Below are 23,748 nucleotides of genomic sequence, written 5' to 3' on the forward strand. Positions count from 1 at the left end.
AATTTCTTGTTAACAATTTTAACGTACATAGGTACTTAGCGTAGGCACTCAGTTCATCTACATTTTCGTGCCATAACATAATAAGTAGTTAAATTATTCATACTAGCGCAGAGTCAAGCCCTCTTATTCATAAACGATTAATAACCGTGTTATTAATATTGAATGTTTTGTCACTACTGCGTATGTCTTGTCTTATAACAAGACATATGTTACAGGCTAGAATGAAGGAATTGTGAATTTGTAGGTAACAACAGAGTAATAAATTTTTCCACGTTTTTAATTATGAAATTGTACAGATGTTTCAGTTTACCTTACCTATATACCTAATTATATATTGTGGAAATAAATGCATATGTATATATGTAACCTTACACAAATTAGATACGCAAGCCTCTCACACAGCAGAGTCATTAATATCGGACCTATAGACTCCAGTTAGGCGATTAATAATCTTGAAGTACTACCATTCGGATTGATAGGTACCTTCGAGCGTAACGTATTCAGTTATTTGCACATATAGGATTAGGTATTTATTATACGGTATATACTATGATTATAGGGATGATATGTTTCAAATTACGATATCGTGGTGTAAGATGTATTTGATTTGTACGTTAATAAAGATGCTAAAATTCTTTGTATGTCGAAAACAGCATAACGAATGCCACACGTTTAAGCCTTTTAGTTATACCTACACTATTAATACTGTCCGCTGTTGTGTTTCAGTTTGAACGATGTGGATAGGCATACTTTTAAAATGTTGAACAGTGATAGCAACGCTCCGGTGTTCGACATCGGATAGCAATTCCGTTTTTTTGAAGCTAGAATTGAATGGATTATTTCAAACTAGTCGGCATACTTCCATTCTGACTATATCAGTTAAAAACGCTGCATAATTTATTGTTGTATTATACATACACGGGATAATTGTTGAAAAACATTATTTTATGAAATAATAAACAATTAAAAATAATTATCGTTTATTGTGAACAATGAGAACAATTTCGGAATAAACAAACTGCAAACGATTACAAACGATTGATTTACAATTTGTCATGTTCTCAGTCTTTCCACAGTATAAATTGACTGATTTTTAAATAGGCCTATGAATGAATACAACTTAGAAATTATTACTAAATATATTGCATACAATTTTCGGACTGGAGTTGTCTGGATAATATATAAGAATAATAACACTATTAATATTATACAAAATGTCAAAGTTATAGTTTTTCATAATTTACAAATACAAATGGTAATTTACAAATACTAATGGTTTACAAAAACCCAAGTCCAATATCTAACGTTGATATTACGACTAAACTACATAACAAATGTACACGTTTACAAAGAACCTTACGCTAGAGTATATAAAGATGGATAATGAAATACATATTTAATACCCGTGATCAATAAATAATAACAATACGTGCGTCCTTTTAAAGAAAATATTACACAAAGCTAAGGGCTACTGTTTACTATACAACATGTCGTGCTGCCCACTGAGTGTTTATATTTTAAAATAAAAGTCAAAAGTATAACTTGCATTCAAGTATTTGTTATTTTGTGCACAAAGTATTTCACAAAAGTTATTGACTATATGTTGCTCTAACATTATGCCTACTTTTATATTATTTCAAGTATTAAAGTTGGAATGCAGATAGTTTGTTCTACAGCATTATTTAAGGACGTGTTAGCTAGCACGACATCCAGCGCCCATAACTAATCAATTTGTGTTTGTTGCGAAATCAAAATTGTTTTTGATGATGGATTGATGTTTGGCATTTTTAAAAGCCTCGAAAGTCATACAAATAGTCAGCTACTTCATTAATACATAAATTATTATATTTAAAAAGTATGGTGACAAGGTTTATATATTTTTACCGAACTTTGGTGCGTTTGGCATATAAATATAAATATAGAGGCCTCTAAAAGATCGGGCTCGTATCTTGCCTTTATGAATAATAACGGTACAACCTTTGACGATAAACTAATTTAATTAACGTCTTACTTTAGAGAAAAAGAACAGCGTTTTGTAGCGTAATATTTTAGTACTTGGCATGTTAATATTGCGAAAGTTCGAGATAGTTCTTTTGAATAAAATTACTCTTTCTCGGTAACATGATGCTCCATTCCTCTCTATTACATATTTTTTGCAAAGACGAGTAAACTATTTCATCAAAAGCGGACGGGTAAAGTAAAGTAAATTCCTTAACTCTAATGTAATTTGTAGGTAAGTGTTCTCTTTGGCACAAATGTCAATCTTTATGAGTATTAGATGCCTGAGTTTTACTTACAAGAGACTATTTTTATTTGTAATTAGGTCGTAAAAATAATTATTTACACATTTATATACAAAGAGAATAATTATTAATCATCACATTATAATAAATGCCACAAATTTGGCTTAAAGATGGAGTGTGTTATTAAAAATATCGATAAAATATATTATTCTCAAATATCCATTAAATACGAAGGAATATAATTTTATGCCTCTTTATTATATTAATAAATAATAATATCCGTTGCCAAGCCAATACTGTTCCACTGTTGGGAATAGGTCATCTCTCAGATAATATTTTAGTTTATAGCCTGCATACTATCTTTACACGCATTGATACACTACAAGTTCCTTTAAGAACATTATGTTACATTTATTTACTCGCAATTTTTCTGTCACGGTCAACGCAGGTCATTTTTCTTCAACACGTAACATATAAATCAGATTTGAATGACGGGAATTTTAATGCCATACGCTCGAATTGTATGAGCACATATGTACATAACCTTGTATTGTGCCTTTGTCGTAGCTATAATACGCCGGATGCATGACTATATTCCAAAAAGCTGCTGATTATTTTAATTTTGCTCCTGTTTAAATCTATTAGTTCATTTGTGACAAAACTGATTTGCGGGAGATTAGTCGGTGACATTGTTTTGTAAAATAATATTAAACACCTAACGTAATTTATATGACTATTAATATTTAGAAATGTTCGAAATACATTCTTTTGACTTTACTGAAAGTCTGAGAGAAGATGTACAAAAAAGTTAATATTACATTTACTTTTGGGGGCCATTTTACATACTTTTACAGCGAATAACATCGTTACAAAAATTAAGTAATAAAATTTTCTTTATTTTACAATCCTCAACTTTACAACTCTGTACTCATTTCAGCAGCCCTGGAAGGTTTACCGACGTTGGCAGATAACGATAACGTAGAGTTCGCCGTGCTAGGTGTTTCACGGGCGGGGTTCAATTGCTCTGCAGCCTGTATTCAATTAAAAGTAATATAAGCTATACTGTAAAACGTTGTAAAAATACATTTAGCTTGAACAAAAAATAAAAATTAGCGACAAACAGGTGCTAGATTACACACAAAACGTAAAATGTTTAATTACAAAAATATATTACATATTTACAAAATAATAAATAAATAAAAGTAACCAGTTGGGTTAGTCAGTCCGTGTTAGTCTAAAACTAATTAAACCAGCATCCACTACCGAACCGCATGCAATACATACAAAACAAAAAAACAAAAAACATAGAACACAGAGCCTCCGAGCAACCGGGAGGGGACACAGCGTGCAGCTAACATTCCACTACGTCCACGTGAATCCTGGGCAAGCCTTACTTACTGCGTGCTTTCTATGAGAGGTTTTAGAATAATGTCGAGTGTGTTGTCGTGTCGGAGATGCGCGTGGTGGGCGTGGGCGTGGGCGAGTCGCGCGTGTGTCCGCGCCACGTTCGCGTTGCAGTCGCGCGACTCTCGCGACGGCCGCGCGTACCGCCGCGCCAGCGACCCGCTCTCGCCGACCATTATGTTGTTGTTGCTAGCATGTCTCTGCGTCCCAATCACACACGCGCGTCAAACTACCGGTGCACATACCTTTTTACATAAATACAATCACGACCGAAGTACAAATATTGTATGTTGTAACAAGGGAGGTTCGTCAAAATAATTAAAATATATTTAGTCAGACAAAAGGTGTTGTGTCTCTTTCTAGCCCCGCTTTGTCTCCTTAAATTACTTACTTACTTTTCGCAAAGTAGCGACAACTTAATAAAGGTGAAAAAATATTCTATAGGTATTTGTATAAAATTAAATATAAAACAAAATGATGATTTTAAAATTCAGAAGAGAACCATAACGATATCTAATCATTTCGACAATCCTCATTAATAAGATGAAATAATCAGTATTCCCAATAAGTGTTGCAATACAATGTACACACTACATTGGTGAGATTCCATAGAAATGCAATTAACCGGAAACATTTTAATTGTCTAAATAAAACCATTTCATAAAGTAAAAACTCTACAATAGCACCATAGAACATCGCAAATAAAGCCCCTAGAAGCATTTGAAGTAATGGAAATAAAATACACATGGAAATGACTACTTCTCTAAAATGTCAGTGTATTAGACTATCCTACGATGGTACTTCAGTATGATGGTTACTTTAACAAAATATTATATTAATATGTAGATGGTTTAAGTACATTTGAAATGTCACTTTTCTGATGTAAATATCGATAATGGATTTCAGAGCGCAGGTAAAATGAATTTTATATTTGATGAATAACGTTATTGAGCAGCCTGTACACGTTAAATTCGAGCGACCCAGAAACAGGAGCTGCGGATTAGTCCGACGGCCCTCGCGAGCCAATTTAATCCCCAGATTATCATTTTACTTCTTAACAAATACTTTCTCGTATTTCGCAATTTATTACAAAGATGCACCTAATTTTTAACACATTTATAAATGGACAATGATTAAAACTTGATTTTTTTCCTTAAACGACGCTACTAAATATGTGTATTTAACGACATTCCTGACCTAATGAGATTCGGTACATCAAAGAAACGAAATATTCTTACATACTAAAGAAGTCTACAATTATAAGTCTTCTGACAATTGCCAATATCATACGATAATCAAATCATTAAAGATAAACGTATGATTTTATAGATATATTTGGTAACGTATCACAACTTTGAATTTAAACGAGGGCTATCGGATCGCGGAAGTATGTTAGAAAGCGAAGCGCCCACTCACGAAGAGAGAAAAGCCATCTGCCGGGGGGTAGCAGCGGGGCGGGTCGCGCGGGCGGCGCGAGGTGGCGCTGTCGCTCGCGACGGACAGAAGCGAGCGCTGGGAGCCCGACGCGGGCGCGCGGCGGTTGGGAGCGGCGGGCGGCCGCCGCGTGAGCGCGCCCGCGCGGGCGTACGGCCCCGCGCCGCCCGCGCCCGACCCCGCGCCCGCCCACCTACTCACTGGCACTGCTGAGCCCCCCGCGCCGCACTTGGCACTGTCGCTCGACCTGTTGGACGGTGTCATCGTCGTCATCAAGATCATCAATCAAATCAAATCATTTATTTGCAAGAACATAGTATTTTACAAGGATCTTAAATTAATAACAATTATCTTATGTTCTACCACATTGGGCGTGCAAAATTTATGTATCTTGTTCATTATTATTATTATTTATTAGTGTCAGCAAGTCACATGGGCATTGAGTATAACACCCCACTGCACAAATTTAAAACTGCTGCTTATATACTCTCTTTATAAATAAATATGGTAGGCCTGCGGTAATCGGACAACACTATGTGGTGTCGACATAATAGAGACTTCCTCTAACAACAAATAATATCTTGTAATTCGACATATTAAAAGTACCACGCAGTCGCGTAACCTGGTTAATCATACATTATCGAATGTTTTGCTGGTTGGAACACTATAAAGACACGGATCGGATTACCGAACGTCTACGTATATATGAAAGTTAATAAAGGCTATTTTGAATTTAACAGTAGGTCATATTCTTTAATGATTCTTAGCCATAGAAAAATATTTCTATTATATTGACTTTATTAAGTCTAATTTAAAGTGAAATGAAAAGCAATGAAAAATAGTTTAAAAATGATAAAAACTAATATACCACCATATGTAGCTTTACTTAATTAAAAACGATAGAGCAAAGGGTATACAAATAAACAATAAATCTAACCTCTCCGAAGAGTACGCGTAATCTTGATCAGCTCCTAGGCCGGAGTCAGTGTGTTCGTGGGACACGCGTGCGCTCCCCGATATCAGCTCTCCACTCGAGCTGTTACTGTTGCTATTCGTGACGGGGCTGTACGGGTTGTTATTATTCGACACCGGAGTCACGCTACTTTTGTACCCATTATTCGACAAAAAGTCTTCCCCAGATCTCCCCATCGTCTCGTCGTAGCTCGGATATACACGCCTGAAAACATCCCCGATTGAAATTACGATGATTCTTAAGAAGCGTATAAAATGTTTAAGGTAAAACGTGAAAATGTCATGCAAATTAAAAATTGTAACGTTCTATTTCGAGTGGCACTCAATCTTATGAAAAGAACATAAGCCTCGGTATTTATTTAAGTCGACGGTGAGGGTTTCTTTTAGGTAAAATATCCGCATAAATGTGTACATCGAGCAATGTTTCGTGGATTAAATGAAAATTATTGTGAATTCAGACCTTCCATGTTTCTCGGAACTGGTCCTGTGAGTGCTGAGCGTACTCGAGCTGGATCTAAGTGACCCTTGATTATGGCTATCGTGGCCACTTTTGCTGTGAGACGAAGAACTCTTGTCTCTCCTAGCTAATGACCCGTGTTCCGCCCTGCACGAAGAAAAATATAATACAAAATATGATGTAGACATCTAAAAAGTACTGTAAGAAAAGAATAGAAAAATACAATCAAATATTTTAAGCATTAGCAATTTAACACATACATTTTATTATTATGGTGCGTTTAGTATTTCAATTGTCACACTATCTATATTATATAGAAATAATAATAATAAGCCGCCTTTTGTGTACATCAGAACAATTTATTTCTCCATATTATTTTATTCTAAACCTTTAAACCTCATATTTTTCTTTGTTTGGGTATATTTTTTGTTTTATGTATTTTGTTGTAAAATAAAGTTAAAGTATCCTTACAGTTTATTCAAACTTACTTACATTCTAAAAACTAGCATAAATTATTAGTGTAATTAGAAATAAAACTCACTGTTTATGCTTCGATGATGTGCGAAGCTTAGTTTGTCGCGCGTGACTGGTTTGTACGACAGTGTACGGTATCTCCTTGAGTTGCTCTTCAGTCATTCCCGCAGTATCAACTAACGAGAATTCTAGGTGTTGTTTCAGTTCAGTTGGTAACCATTTCTTCTCATTTGGTGATCCAGACCGTGACCTGCTCGGATGCAATGGTTCATTAATATATTTTTATATTGTTTGATTTCTGCTGTATTCTCCGATTAGATGTTTTACAAGTTTCCATAAATGCGTTTGTCTTAAAGAAGTATTATTAAATTGAATTGTGTTTGTTTTACTTGAAGTACCTTTAGGAGTAATAACACTAAAAACATTATAAGTATTACTGCTACATAGAGTTTTCTTTAAAATATGAGATGGTTAAATTTTACATTTAAATAAATTTAAATGTTGTTACTTGGACAGCATATAATTGTAACTTTCAAAGTAGTAATTACATGCACTATTTATGAATAGCTAAAATATGAAAAACATATCAAAAATGCACTCGTATTAGGTTTGTATAAACAGAATTTATTTACAAACTACAAATCATTCATTCAATATTACAAACCCAGTAAACAGCAATAAACTCCATTGTTCAGCGAGCGTACATATTTATGTGAAATTCCGTAACAATTGTTGGAATATGTAAAACAAGTGGGGGTGGCTATTTGAGATCGATTAATCGACGAATAGATGTATGCACCAAAACATCGATATTAAACAATGAAATGATCTCAAATATCAGCAAATAGATATGAGACTTTTTTCTGTTGCTTTAAAAATGATTACAATAGAATAATGTGAAGAAGCCTCTTATCGACTCTTTAAGACTTCCAAATCGAATCGATTTCAAAATCAATTTCTGCCGGAAAGAATACCCATCCCTAAAACAAGTTAAAGCAAATACAAAATGTGTTTACCGATGTTTCCTGTGCCTGCGAGGCCGGTGCGATGATCGATGCGTGCCGGTCTCCGGTTCCATTTGCGACCGACGGACACTTGCAACCTGTATGTTTGTTGGTTTTTGATTACATTTTGATATTTTACCGACGGCTATTCCGTTCCAAAAAATTCTGTACATGACGTAACCCATTTTTATCTTAATTATGCGGCGAGTTTAACTTATTGAATTAAAATTTATTAATTTTCACAGAATACAACTGAACAATGATCAATGTCATTAGTAGGGATTTTTTAAAATGGTATTTAATTTCATTTTACATGGTAGAGTTCCCTACCGGAAACTTTAAATAACTTCAAGTTATGTCATGTACTGCCGATATCGAAGGGCACGATTCCTCTCTTTTCTATCTAAGAAGTTAAATTTAATATGGACAACAGCATCTGCTTACGTAATGATTAATATATTGAAGTCACCAACAGTACCTACACGCATTGTAACGCACAACAAATACGGCACAAAAGCAATTTTTAAAAGAGCTTTATGATCACCGATGGACGTTAAAGGGTCGATGGTTAAACATAAAGTTAAGTATATTAAAGAAGCTATGCCAATTAGACTGTAACTTACTTGGACGCCACTCCCAACGGTCGTCTGTCTTAAAACTTCCTTCCATTGCGACTCTGAATCGACGAGCTCGTACTCCCTGAAAGAAATTGGCCCATTAATAACTGCTGTTTGCAAAGAACATTACGTCTTGGTTTTGTTAACTCCTCGAGTGGTCTAGAGTATAAATTAATGATGTTTTTACATTGTGACTTTAAGAAACATGATTAATACAGTAAACAGAATGCAAAGTGAGGCGGGAAAACTTTCTGAAGCTTTAACGAAAATGTACATTGCCATACAGTTCAGTTAATTTGTCTGAAAATACAGTTTATAAGAACAGTGGTGCTGCTTTCTCGCGGTTTGCGCCTTTAAAGTTTTTTTTTGTTATGATGAAAGTTGTAAATTAATTTACTGTTAAGAGGCCGAACAAGGGCTTAAGAACAAAATTCAAATAAGATAAGGAATCTGAAATTCGCTACAAATGTAAGTACTAACTCTACACGAACAGTGTAGAACACGAACTTTGAATTAATAATAATTTGATATACCGTTCCTATCGACAACCTTGTAACAACACAACTTTTATATGAGCCATACTAACTTGGTGTCAGGTTGCGAGTCGTCTCTCTCGGAGCCGGACTCGTGCTTATGTCGCGAGCGGTGTCGCCGGTGTCGCCGACCCGAGCGGCCGGACCCACGAGACAGCTCACTCTCCGCATCTGATTGCTGTCTTCGAGAGCGGTGTCTGTGTCTACAAATGAAGGCACACGTAATAACACTTAATTTTCACATTTTTGTTACGACATAAAAATCATATATCTCATTCAACCATGGATATAGATCAGTAGATCCATGGAGACTGATCAATCTACTGAGGCGGAACGGTAGCGACGTTGAGCATAAACTGTAGAGGGTTATCAGCAGTCAACTCGCGCGAGTTCCCGCCTGGTTAGACCGGCGTTGTTTGGATAAAAAACTAATCAACAACAATCCGACTATCTAGATACTGCCTTGCGGTTTGGACGCAAGCCATCAGAACCGTGCGAGTCCAGCGAGGCGGAGCGGTGACTCGATATGGGCAAGGCGGAATACAGCCCGCAACGGATCGGCGCTCAGAGTGGGAACCTGCCTCCCATAGACCTATGTACGTGTTGCCTGTCCTAATATACTTATAACAAACAGTGTTGCGGTTTGACCGTGAGTAGTTGGAGCTCTGCGAGTCTACTGACGCAGAGCGGTGGCGCGGCCCGGGCGGTGGTCGGGTCGCGGTGGGCGACGCTGAGCACAATCCGCAGCAGATCAGTGCCGATAGTGAGAAACTGTCTCCCCTAATATAATCTGGGTAAAAACTAACCACGAAAAATATAGCTATACTGACTTGCGGTTGGACCGGGAGTCGTTGGAGCTCTGCGAGTCTACGGACGCGGAGCGGTGACGCGGCACGGGCGGTGGCCGGGTCGCGGTGGGCGACGCTGAGTACAGTCCGCGGCGGGTTGGTGCGGAACGTGTGGAGCGCGGGGACCCGCCTGGAACCGTTGGCTCGCAGCCGGACATGTCGCCGCTAATCCTTAATCTATGTGGAGTTTAACATTGGTTTTAGAATATTGTGCTTTTTACCGACACATATTCCATAGCGACGCTCGTAATTCTTCTCAAGGGGTACCAGACCGTAGTTCACCACATTGGCCATGACCGGATTTGTAGGATTGACATTTTTTTGAACTGTTGAGCGCGTACATTTTTTCACGAGGTATTATTTTATTTATGAGGAGTTTATTGTTTAAGCCGGTAATCATTAATTTATAATGCTTATATAATTTTGAAAAATCTTAGGCTTTGTTTGGGGTTGAAACGTTGGACCTCCCGAATATCATCGGGCCAAATTTCTAACGACTAGGCTATCACTGCTTTAGTCTCTGAATATTATGTTAACTATTTATTTATTCGTGTCTAATATTTCGAGCTAACCAGATGTTTCCCTTCTGATCCTTAACCTAAGTTGTAAACCAATATCCCGTTTCAGAAATAAATATTCAGTGACAATTATTCAAGTATTCAGATTTATGATATTATTTATTGGCTTAGACACGCCTCTGAGCCTTATAACCTGTATTGAGAGGACTTTAACATTTCCTTAGTAAAGAACATGTAGTGTTAATTATTTATCTATTTGTATGTGCTATTTGTTCACAATAAGATACTGAAGCTACGATAGTTAAGTCTAAACGAGTATTATGAAGAGGACTTTTGTTTCAGAAATTAATAGGTATTTAGGAGGGATAGAGCGTGGGAAGATAATAAAGCTCTTTGTGGTTATTTTGCAATTTAAGTAACAACATTAATAAATTTTAAGAAATAAGTAATAATTTTGGTAACTGGGGGGCGAATTCTGTATTAAGCATTATAAAGTTCGGTATAACAGGAATAAAAATTGACATAAATTAAAGGTAACACTTGTTTAACTTTCCAAAGAACGAAACAAGAAACATACATTTATCCTTCCTAAATATATTTTGGAACTGTTCTAACTGTACTTTGTACAAAGAGATGGATGACTGAAACATTTGACAAGAAAATAAAAGCACTTACGAGTTAGGCCTGTGTACTGAGGTAGGTTGTTTCATTTCCGGAGGGCAGTCTTTTATTCTCAAGTCTTCTAACTTTGGCACTGAAAACAACACTTTGTTAAACATATTTACGTATATTTTTGATAAACAAAAACAAATATAGATACATATTTCAGAGGTGCATTTACCGTAACTATTATATACAAATTATTTGGAACTTGCCGAAATTACGTACAGTTTCAACAAAAATTGTCGGCTTCGATCTCGAAATCCAGTATTAAAATTTGAAAACTTTTTTTATGCTTTACTTTCATAATTTAACAGCAGATAATGTTATGCCACTAAAAGAAATCTTAACTTTGTAAAATTAATGATATATTTATCATCATCAATCATTGCTACTGTATTTGCTTGTCATTAAGGGATATCTAACAAAATTACTCATATCCTTTCACCGTTTACATTTTAAAAAACAACATAACTAAAAACTGCATAAGTACTAAAACAAAACAATGTATTTGCAATGTTTCCTAACATTACGTTAATTCTTAAGGTAAAAGCATGTAAGGTAAAAAGTATGTAAGAAAGCTGTCACTTACAGTCGTGTAACGAAGAGTAGGACATGTGTGGGCGCGAGATACGGCGCGACGGCGTCCTTGTGAACGTGGGCGGCGGCCGCGGTCTTGCGCCCTTTCCACTGATAACAACATTTATTGTTTTATCTGGGCATGTTTATATCTGCACAAGGTGTAGTCAGATTGTACGTAATACGATGTACTGAGGTACGATGTTATAACAAATGTAAAGGGAATTCTATAAAGGAAAGAAGACTGTTCGATAAAAATAAATGTACACCTAATATTCACGAAAATATTCGCCACATTTCGCAAAATTTTGTGTATATGCGGCAAGAAGATCTAATAATACGATATGTTATTTATTAGGTACTTTTTATGATAAGCGTAGGGCATCATAGCTGCTTAGGATTTATCTACGGTCTTAAAGTAAACACAACACTCTAAATCACCTTAGTTGCACTTTGCTGTTTCTAACATGATTTAGATTTGTTGGCTATATTAATTATGGAAATTTAAAAATACAAATATAGACATACCGTTGCATCCACATATAAAGATGTCGTCAGTAGCAGATTAAAAACATTTTTAAGATAATACAATAGCATAGAATAACTAAAAAAATACCTTGTCCTTAACCTAGTTCCTAACGAAAACATATCAGCTGATGCTGGTGAACTCTGCTGGAGACGGAAGAACGTGTGGTGATCTGAACAGCACCGCCACAGGTGACGACAGGCGGCTCTCGTGGGCGACTCGAAACCATAGGTTGATGCTTCATTCTGTTAACAATATGTATGAAAACAAGATAAAAGCTAGCTACCACTACATGTTACTAACTCCTGTAGTTTTATGTGGATAAAGAGACTTTGCAATTTAAATCAGTGTGGTAAGTGTATTACTTTTCCAGGCGTTCCAGCTTAGTCCTCATGGGAGCGGCGTATCAGTGGCCGACCTCAGATAGGAATAAAAAATTATCTGGGGTCGATTACAGATGTCTATGGGCGGCAGTGGCCACTTACCATCAGGTGAGCTGCATGCTCGTCTGCTACTTCTATATTATATAAAAAGATGATGTACCTTTCACACGGTAAAATCAATATTAAAATCGTTTAAGTATTTTTTGAGATTACTGATTTCAAAAATCAAGTTAAGTCTTTTACTACTCAGAAGCCTTCTCATATATGGTAATGTAACATTCTGATTAAAAGTCACAATTGTAAGAAATATGAAGATAACTTTGAGGACACCAAATAAGTTTGCAAAGGAATTCTTTGAAAGAAGCTTTCGTTTTTTATGCACGAGTATAACACCTACGTCTGGTAAACATATCAAATATGAAATTTTAATATCAAACGGTAAATATAATATTTCATTTAACAAAATATTGAATTTGTTGACATAAACGTATTAATTACAAATACTCGGGTTAAATAATCATTTAATCAATTGTTATTTATTGTAGTAAATAGCAAACAATTACTTTTATTTAAAAACCGTATCCAATCAAATTGAATGTAGTTCAATCATTGGGTTATATTTTCCGTACGCAAGAAATATACCAAAGTTTTGCGAGCTTTATCGACGTTCATGTATTGTGTTTCCAGTATATTCTGTTGCTGGTTTCTGTGGATTTTCTTTGTTTGCAGAAAACTAGATATTTTTGGAAGTCTATATACATTCAATATTTATGAACGGATTTTACGTGCTGGTGCCGTGACTGCCGTATGTTTTTGTTTTATTAATGTATAAAGGCTAAGTTTTGAATTTATAACGCTTATTTATACATCACAGACGCATTTTATTCATATGTAAGTCTTTCCACCAATATTCTGATATTATATTTTAGTAATCCAGAATTTTACTTTAAGAATTACAAAAATATATCCTGCAGGGATTTTCCAGAATAGTTTTAATAAAATTCAAAAGCACATGCAGTAAGACGGCAGGCGAGGTTCGGCGGAGCGTTATCAGGCGCGCCCAGAGCGCTGTAAATACTGTGCTCAGTTCTCGCGACTTATCTATAATTGCCTGCCTACGAATGTCTTTGAAGGAAGCAGCATACGGTGGACTCTATCTTGCACTGCTATTCAAAGCCTTATCAGATGGAATGAACCAAACAAACAAAAACGGGAACAGGGTCAAGTGTTTTGTCCGATTTTTTGCAGACAAGCTTTGTATATTTACGTAGATTTGTACGTCTGCTACAAGTCCGTCAAGTAATTTGACAAATGTACTTTGCGTAATCATTTCATTTGTAATCGTGATATACCCACAACGTCCTTTGTCAAAACTAGTTTCAAATGTTCTCTACATGTTTAGAGTACTAATTTGGTTTTGAATTGCGGAAATAATTCTCGTATGTCTCTATTGTTTTAGGATTAAATTACCTGTTATAAAAGTTTTATGTCCGATTTGAAATTGATAAGAGAGAGTCTCGTAGAACCTTAAAACTAAACAGGTTGTTTATCCGACTGTAGTAAACAAATAAAAATAGAGTACCTTCAAAACTTACTATAAGTTATATAAGTATAAGTATATAAGTATATATATAAGTATAAGTACCTATAAAACGTACTTTAAATTAAATAGAAATTAAAGATAAATATAACTAAAACAAAATCCATATGAACAGCCGTAGTACCACATTTACGCCGTATGAAAATGAAGTAGTACTGAACTCTATTAGAGTGTGACTTACATTTTTATCCGCGACACGAAGCATGAAGTATCGCCCCTTGTAATAAAGTTTGGACACGCGTGGCCAGTAATAGTTGGCCACGGTGTGTTTCCCACGCAGGAGCAACAGGCCACTTGGCGCCAATCCCAAGAAATATTCCACGCTGTCTTCACCCTGTATCAAAGTAATAGATTCCACGGATAAATATATAAGCGAGTAAATAATAAAAATGCTCATATATTTCCTTTGATGGTTACATAGGTTCATGTTCAATCATAAATATTTTCTGGACCGCAATAATCATCAACCTATTACTATCTACTAGGAACTAATACTCATGGATCTATTCTTAGATATAAAAAGGCATGAACGGCATATTCTATAGGGCTGGCCATGAAGGGGTTTTGTAGACTTACGACACACCTTCAACACAACAATAAAACTATAGAGAGTTCACGAACATCAACAAATCATAATAATTATTAGTTTCTAAGAACATAAATGAAACAAAAATAAATGAAATCAATAAGTTATGTATCAGAATTTCAAATATTTACCAAAACTGGATGAAGATCCACGCCGTACATGTCAAGCCATTTGACTTTGTCCAAATAACTCAACTCTGCCTGCGCTGGTGAAATACCCCTGAAACAAAATTATATTGTAGTAGCATAAAGGTGTATTCGATTTTCTTTGTTTTTCTTTAGCCATTATGGCGAATATATCGACAGGTTTTTTTTTTCCAAAATATTGCCATAGATTAGTAAAGATACTTCACCGCCTTGAATTTGAATGAAGCCACAAACGGCTTATTAGTAAGTTCTTTTTTTGAATTCTAGACAAATAAAAACATTTTTAGAGAAAATTTAGGAATAAATAACTAATAGTGCGTAATTTACATAATAAATTAATAATTATTTCAATATTTTAGGGACATTTTAGCACGGAGAAGTGCCAAATTTTTTTACGCAACTATTTCAATTCTCAAAACTGGGTACATTTTCTTGTTAGGAGTGACTAATCTTTACTAATCTATGAATATTGCTATAATTATTAATTAATATATTCATAGGTAATTTCGTGTAAATAATAATGTTATCGTCGTTAATAAGAAGCTTGGATATTAACGATATCACATTTTTATAACGTTACATTAAAGTAATAAGTGACTCATTTGATACTACAGTTTAAAAACAGATGCGGGTAGGTGAAGTGGGGACGACACCTTGGCGGCGCTCGAATTAACAGAGAGCGACATTCTGGTCGGAGACTTCAGCAAGAGCAGTCGAATAACGGAGATACTTGTGTAGTTATAATACTTCTAATCACTAGTGTGAACTTACTTACGTATAATTGTTATATCGTTACTCTGTACCGTTTATGTGACTATATTATTACATGACTTCAAGACCTACAAGATGAGTTTGATTTCATCAGAAGTGTACAAGAACCAGCTCACAATCATGGACGGCGATTCGTAAGTACGAACATACTTGACACAGGAATAAAAACCGTGAGTTAAAACATTATTATGTCATATGTGAATTCATCTTGGTAGAATAAGTAAAAATGGGGGTAGATAAATGTCGTTGATGTAAGGGAAAACTCATTTGAATTAAGAAAATGGATAGATTGAGACTAGTAATTCAATGAAATGTTAATACCCTCTGAAAATGATATACTTAAATTTTGTGAACAAACTTTACTCTTATCAAATTACTTGTTAACATTGTAAACTGAGGTGTTTACTTCAAAATAAGTGCATTTTCTGTGAAGAAGTGTCTAAAAGTAATTTTGCAAGGCAGTTCTTGTGGTAAATCTGTCCATTTGGTTAAATTCTGTGGTGTAAAAAGTAAATCCTAATTGTTCTAAAGTTACACCTACTTTGAAATATATAGAAATACACGTACTTATGAAAATATTTTAAGGATCTTTAATCTTAAATGTCAGGCTTTATAGATATGGGAACCTAATGGTTGTTAATATAGGCTAATGTACGCCAGAAATTGCATACAGGTTAGATTTGAATTTATTTTTGATAACTTTTAATGTTTCAAACGGGGTTTACGTATATGCGTTTGTTTTTATTGTATGGAAGGGACTATGCGGTAGCAACAAACGCAGTTACAGAGTACAGTATACCTACTTGATATAAGTGACACGTTTATTAAGTTGCAAAATTTTGATTATTCATAATTGTACAGAAACGTATAATATCTACGTGGTACATATTTAACTGCCTGCAAAAAAGTATCACGACCACGGTATTGAGTGGCTGAGTGTACCCAGGAGGGAAATGGTAAATGAGTTTAAGGTTTATTGTTTTTTTTTTTTTGGATATTAATTGACTATATTTAAAAATAAACTTGCATTCACATCTACATTGTTCACATTTTCATTTTATAAATCAATGAAAGTTTCCTTTTGATTTCATATACTTGATACGTAATTGTTATGAAAGAAGCATACGTACGTTGCCAAATTTAGATTTCCATCAATTCTAGGCGAATTCACGCAGTACTGTGTACTACTGTGTTTTGACTCCCATAAAGTATAAATGCACATTAGTTAATGATCTATAAGAAAACTGAGAAACTTATGCGCAGCGGTCTTTGGAATATTATATATAAAAATATCTCTCTTATCTCCCATTCTACTTCAGACTGACTCACTTATACATAATATTAAATGTCTGTTTTAAATTTAGTATGCAACGTTTCGTTTTGTATTAATATTTCTTTACATCTCGTAATTTTAAATCTTTAAATTTCAATTTGAATTTGACACATTACACGTCCTTTTGGTTTGAAAATTGGGCACTATCAAATACTGGTAAATGAAGTTTGTACCTTAAACGTTGAGACGCTTAGACTATCGATATTATTAATTATGTGAGCCATTTACGAAATGATAAACGGGATCCACTTTGTATGGGATTGAGAATAAATTATTTTAAGTAAAATAATAATAATAATAATAATAAATTGATGCTTTTATAACTTGAGCTTAGTTCTATTTACAAGTTACAGCAATTAAGTTATTATACGTATTAAGTGAGAAACGGTCACTGAAGCCTACATAAATTTAGATAGTCTCTTGTATACCATATTTAAAATGAGTCTTGCCTGCGACTTTGTTCATGTGGAGTCAGAATATAATTTGAATTGCATTTTTAAAACGAGTCTTGCCTGCGACTTTGTTCATGTGGATTCAAAATATAATTTGAATTGCATTTTTAAAACGAGTCTTGCCTGCGACTTTGTTCATGTGGATTCAAAATATAATTTGAATTATACAATGCCCTCTGTCAAGATCACGGAGTACGTTAGTAATTTGGAATTGTCCATTACCTGGTCATGTAATGTTTTTTAAAAAAAATGTATACTTTTGACATCGACTTCGTAGTTTTGGTTTTAATGCATTTTCAAATATACAAACCGACAGACAATTTTTCTTTTTCAAATATATTCGATGTAAACACGTGAAGATTTCATTCTTATTATATGTATATCATAGCCAAATGAATAATAATGTAATCAAATAAAAGCATAGGTACATTTCGATGGGATTTTCTTATACAATAATTTACTTTTCATATAAATTTCATACGGTTCACAATTGCGTCATGTCTAGGTTTTCTCTATAGAAACATCGAGCATCTCCTTGAGAGTGTTGGTTGTAAATGATACATATTATATTAATATAATCTATATAGATATTACGCACTAATATAATTTTTATTACAAACTATATAAAAGTCAGGTGAAGCCGAGGCGTTTGAAATATATATAATAAATATGAATTGTTCGGTAATAAGGTGTATCATAAGATAGTTTGACTAACTGTTTGTTTGGCTGGCTGGTATAAAATCATGATCAACTTTAATAGACCTTTTTCAGGTCATAGAAATTTTAGGTTGTGATTGATAAGGAGCCACATGTTATGTAAAACAGTTATAGTTTTAAATCTGACGATCGTGATGAGACAAAATTAGAATCGGACAAGATTATTAAAATCATGTCATGTCATAGGTATTTCAAAATTTTTAAATAAATCTGACCGTTCAAAGTAGGTAAAAATCGAATTCAAATATTCCGTTACATACATACAGGTCAAGTTAATAAAAGCGTGGCAAAAATAAAAGCGTGTTTAAAAAAAATCTTTTATCAGTTGTAGACACAAATAAGTATAGTTAAATAATGGCCGGTTTCTGAAGTCATTTTTCTTGGTAGGTAGTTTACGAGTGTGTATTCAATAACACTATCCGTTTGATAACTACCTACGGAAAAAAAAAAAAATCCGCTTCCGAGGAACTCAATGTAAGACAAGGTCTGTTTAAACTCCGTTTAGATTAACGGACCATTTTAATGTGTTTATTCTTTCCATAACATTATTTGATTTTTTTTTAAAAACGACGTTTGCGTAAAGTCTAGCAAATCTTCCTTAGTATAATGCATAACTTTTACAGTAAAATAGCCCAAACTATAACTTCCTTATGGGAATCTTAATTTAAAACTTTTGGTGAAATAAAAAAAAAAAAAAGTTAAGTAGTTAAGCCATACACAATTGACAAGTATGTCGCTGACGTGAACGCATGGGTCCTTTGCTTTGTTAATTAAATTTTGAAATTCATGTAATAGTATGTATTATTATAACTGAATATAAATTCAATTTAATGTAATGAAATTTCTTTCTGACTTTCAAAAGTGGGTTATGTGGCCCTACTTTGAAAGAAATAATTTGAATTTGTGATAAATAACGTAAAAAAATTGGGTTCATACAACTTATACGTGTTATATTGTGTGAAATTCATGGTTAGTTTACCATTATTTAGTCTTTAACTTTGATATCATTCATTTCAAATATTCACGATATATTATTATTTTGATACTGCTTCATCAGTTGATAAAAGACGTACATTGGAAAGGCAACTATTTGTATAAAATAACATTGTAATAATTAAAAGAAGTACTAAGTAGTAATAAAATAATTTTATAATAGTATTTTGAGTCGCACAGATTCATTTAGTGGCCAACTATAGATCTATCTATCTATCAGTATAACAGTTATTGAACAGGTTGTTGAGCATTCCGAAATGGACTAATAAGATAAACGTCGTTATTCTGATGCGTAACTTTATCGAATCAATAGTTGTTGGAGATTTAACTATTGGACTTAGAATCCAGACATAAGTAAAGTGGGCAGCTAGATGTTGTCATTACTGTAGGTGTAGGAAACTTTTTTTAGTTTGATTTTTATTTATCTGTAGTTAAGATGGATTAGTGCAGATGCCTCGAGCAGTGTAATGTTCGCGGGTGTCTCTTGGTGATGCATATGGTTGGGTGTATGTATGTATGTATGTTGGGTGGATGTATTACATTGAGTGAATATTGCATTTTTAGAGTAAATTTGAGTTGAGCACTGGCCGAATGTTATCGTAAACAAGGTATAAAAACTGCGGTGATACATGACTAGAGTGATCCTATATGAACATCACCTAGTTTAAACCGTGTGTTTTATTATTTAACAATGGTCTAATGCATTCGCTTCAATACCTGTCGCGCATATGACATTTATGTAAAGAGTCCTTATGAACTATGCCTGCAACAGAAATCCGTGGTGAACACTGTTGGGGCAGATTTATAACCTAGGTAATACACAACTAGTGTGATTCTATATGAACATCACCTAGTTTAAGCCTTGGTTCGGATCAACAGTTCGGGCTTTTTACATGCGAGTCGGTATTGCAAGAAAATGCGTAGAGTTTAAGCCATGTTTTTGATAAACAGTTCGGGCCTCTTACGTGCGAGTCGGTATTACAAGAAAATGTGTAACTCTTCTGGACTTAGGCATTAAACAACTGGTTTTCTTTTGCAGCTCTTGCATCAGACCATACACGATCGAGGACGAACGTGTGAGCAGGACGGCCGAATGTTATCGTCGTTAATAAGAAGCTTGGATATTAACGATATCACATTTTTATAACGTTACATTAAAGTAATAAGTGACTCATTTGATACTACAGTTTAAAAACAGATGCGGGTAGGTGAAGTGGGGACGACACCTTGGCGGCGCTCGAATTAACAGAGAGCGACATTCTGGTCGGAGACTTCAGCAAGAGCAGTCGAATAACGGAGATACTTGTGTAGTTATAATACTTCTAATCACTAGTGTGAACTTACTTACGTATAATTGTTATATCGTTACTCTGTACCGTTTATGTGACTATATTATTACATGACTTCAAGACCTACAAGATGAGTTTGATTTCAATAAGTATCTCAACGTATAACTTTAAAACACATTTTAATAAAAAAATTCATACAAAAATATAATTGAAAAGGGATCCCTAAATCTAGACGCTTGAATGTTGCGCTTAATTAATAGGAGTTTATCACAAAAGGCTAGGCGTTGAATAATCTCTTCATCTCGGAGACCACGCCGGTTCACTAGCTGTCAAGTGGGTAGGTAGAAGGTACACATAATTTGCATGTAATTGCGGCTTTGTCACGCCAACGGCGCAGACTGCATCTTTGCATAGTTAAAAATTTATTCAATTAGACTAAGGTTTCCAACATTTAATTCTCTTTAGGATTTATGCTTGAAATGAAACCTTTTAAAGCTTTATTATAACTGTTTCAATATGCAGTTTTAAATAAAAGGTCGTTCTAAGTTCAATCTAGTGTAGAAGCCAGCTTTATCGCTGTCACAAAAATGATAAATAATTGGGTTATGACACCGCCATAGTAGTCCGTGTACGTACGGATAAGATGAACCGTAAATACTTCCGCTATTACTTAAGTTAAAGGTCACGATTCACTTCGGTATTGTAAAGTAAACCTTTTTAGGTTTTGACTACAACTTACAGTACCCTTAGTATGAGTTTGTACAAAAATGACTGTTTTTGTATTTGTTTACGTATTTCCCATACATTTCCAATTAGTTCTGATACAGTCCGCTTGGGGCGCTGATTCGAAATGTATAGACAAATACGTAAACAAATACAAAAGCAGTTATTTTTGTAAAAACCATAGATTAGTAAAGATACTTCGCCGCCTTGAAATTGAATGAAGCCACAAACGGCTTATTTTAGTAAGTTCTTTTTTTGAATTCTTGACAAATAAAAACATTTTTAGAGTAAATTTACGAATAAATAACTAATTTACGCAATAATTACGTAATAAATAAATAATTATTTCAAATATTTTAGGGACATTTTAGCACGGAGACGTGGCAAAACTTTTTTACGCAACTATTTCAATTCTCAAAACTGGGTACATTTTCTTGTTAGGAGTGAGTAATCTTTACTAATTTATATGGTAAAAACGTAAAAACTCAAACTAACTTTACAGATGTCTATGGTCGAGTTCAGCGTAGCGCCAGAGTATGTGCGCAAACTCTTATACGCGCTCTTATAATTGAACAATCAAGCTTTTAACATAAGAGGGCTTATGCAGGACTGTCTCAAAAGTTCGTGATAGTTGGCTTCTTTAAATTAGGCGAGGAAGGTGGCGAAGTTTAATTTCCGGGGGCTCCCCCGCCGGCTTCAGTGTGAACTGCGTCTTAAGTCTTAATTCCTGAAACTCGTTGTTCTGACACCGGCTGTAGACAATTTTACGCGCCAAATATGACATTTATCCGGGCACAGATTATTTGTAGGAAAATAAAAGCTATTACAAGCAAACGTAACTATTGTCTTGATGTTTTTTCAAGACGCTTGACTTTATTCGAAATATATTTCATCCATGTTTTTCCAGATATCTATAATCTTTAGTATGTTTTCTTCTACGTAACTACAAATATGTTGTAGTTTTTACCTGCTTTGAAGTAGTAAATGATTTAAGTAAGAATTTTAACAAGATACCTAATATAAAATAATAAATATTTAACTACTAAGAGCTCCAGTATAATTATCTTTAATATCATTAAAAGCAAAAGATGTACGTAATTATATTTTATGTGTGTGTGGCAGGATTGGGTGTTTCCAGCGAATGCGTCTCTGAAATGTTAGCAAATATGTACGTTGGGGTTTAAGCCGATTACAAGAAACGTTTGGTAACATTAAAATCGCCTTACCAATATAGAACGTGGAATAAAAGCTACACCCACCTACTAAATAAATATAATACGTACGAAACAAATTTATATTTCGTTTGTTTATTAGTAGGACGTGAAAATGTAAAGTAATAATAATGTCTTCTATTGTTTTACTTATATTTCTATCTTAAATAAAACAACTTTAAGTGGTGGTTTAAATTTACAACTTTAAGTGGTGGTTTAAGTTTACTATTATAATTAACGTCAGTAGTTCGAATTAGGTATAACATGAACAATATCATTGCTGACGTTTCTTCAATAATATTATCTTATTTCACATTATATTAAAGACTAGCTGACCCGGCAAACTTCGTACCGCCACAAAATTTATTTATCAAATATATTTCATATATAATATAGCCTATGTTACTCGTGGATAATGTAGCTTTCGAATGTTGAAAGAATTTTTAAAATCGGTCCAGTAGTTTTTGAGCCTATTCATTAGAATCAAACAAACAAACAAAGTTTTCCTCTTTATAATATTAGTGTAGATAATATTAATATGATGTCAGTATTTCGAATTAGGTATAGCATAAACGATATAATTTCTGACGTTCCTCAATAATATTCTTTTATTTCACGTTATATTAAAGGTTTTAATACATACCCCACCTTTATTCCGAGGTTACACAATATGTTGCAGGCATCTTAGCAATAGGTTACACAGCTTATGAATATCCTCAACAAATGCCTTATGTAATCAAAAAGATATTTTAAAGATCCCACTAGTAACACCAGACGTAAACGCAGTAAAATAAACAATTTCTTCAACTGAATAATACAAGTATAGACAATTTTACAATTCACTTACGTCAAAGTACGGTGAATGTCAGCAGCCCGCGCTTCCAGCTCGGGTGTTTGGTGCGCCAGCAGCCTGAACTCGGACACGTAGCCGGGCGCGTGTCTCCGCGGGTCGTAGTCGCCCAACTCCGCTGTAAATAAAAAATAATTTACAATCCATCTATTAAACTCTCTAGGAGGATGAGTATGTTACAGCCACGGACCGTAGATGTGCATATTGGTAACAATAGAAGAATAGCTTTGTTGGAAGCCTCTGCTGTTTATCTTCTAGATGTTAATAGATGTTAATAGAAGGTGGTAGAACCCTTTGTGGTTCGACTCCGGCGGCACCACCGCCACACCTATTTCTACCTAATAACAGCAGTGTTAGGCGCTGCTGTGTTCCGGTTTGAAGGGTGTGGTAAGGGAGACAGACTTTTCCGAGGCGTTTCAGCTTAG

The 23,748-nt window shown here is 34.5% G+C and overlaps 1 protein-coding gene across 5 annotated transcripts in view; it reads right to left on the reverse strand.

The window, feature by feature from the left end:
* Positions 1-2,661: 2,661 nt before the first annotated feature.
* The window catches only part of LOC140752839 (band 4.1-like protein 4), a 79,954-nt gene continuing 58,867 nt past the window's right edge, over positions 2,662-23,748 (reverse strand). The window contains exons 6-21 of one of the 5 annotated variants that reach the window (XM_073087198.1): positions 23,321-23,441; positions 14,970-15,057; positions 14,434-14,586; positions 12,360-12,514; positions 11,757-11,854; positions 11,180-11,258; positions 9,969-10,163; positions 9,192-9,341; positions 8,612-8,687; positions 8,001-8,086; positions 7,052-7,234; positions 6,514-6,657; positions 6,019-6,258; positions 5,064-5,328; positions 3,642-3,847; positions 2,662-3,274 (exon numbers count right to left, since the gene is read on the reverse strand). In XM_073087198.1, the coding sequence (XP_072943299.1) occupies positions 3,259-3,274; positions 3,642-3,847; positions 5,064-5,328; positions 6,019-6,258; positions 6,514-6,657; positions 7,052-7,234; positions 8,001-8,086; positions 8,612-8,687; positions 9,192-9,341; positions 9,969-10,163; positions 11,180-11,258; positions 11,757-11,854; positions 12,360-12,514; positions 14,434-14,586; positions 14,970-15,057; positions 23,321-23,441 (2,255 nt within the window). In that variant the 3' untranslated portion in view covers positions 2,662-3,258. Of the gene's footprint in view, positions 3,275-3,641; positions 3,848-5,063; positions 5,329-6,018; positions 6,259-6,513; positions 6,658-7,051; positions 7,235-8,000; positions 8,087-8,611; positions 8,688-9,191; positions 9,342-9,968; positions 10,164-11,179; positions 11,259-11,756; positions 11,855-12,359; positions 12,515-14,433; positions 14,587-14,969; positions 15,058-23,320; positions 23,442-23,748 lie in introns of those variants that run through there. The other 4 variants (XM_073087203.1, XM_073087211.1, XM_073087226.1 and 1 more) reach the window with 4 other exon arrangements.

This window comes from Epargyreus clarus, unplaced genomic scaffold, assembly GCF_041222505.1.
Source record: "Epargyreus clarus isolate Ecla_fem2 unplaced genomic scaffold, WU_Ecla_fem_2.2 ptg000003l, whole genome shotgun sequence".
NCBI lineage: Eukaryota > Metazoa > Arthropoda > Insecta > Lepidoptera > Hesperiidae > Epargyreus > Epargyreus clarus.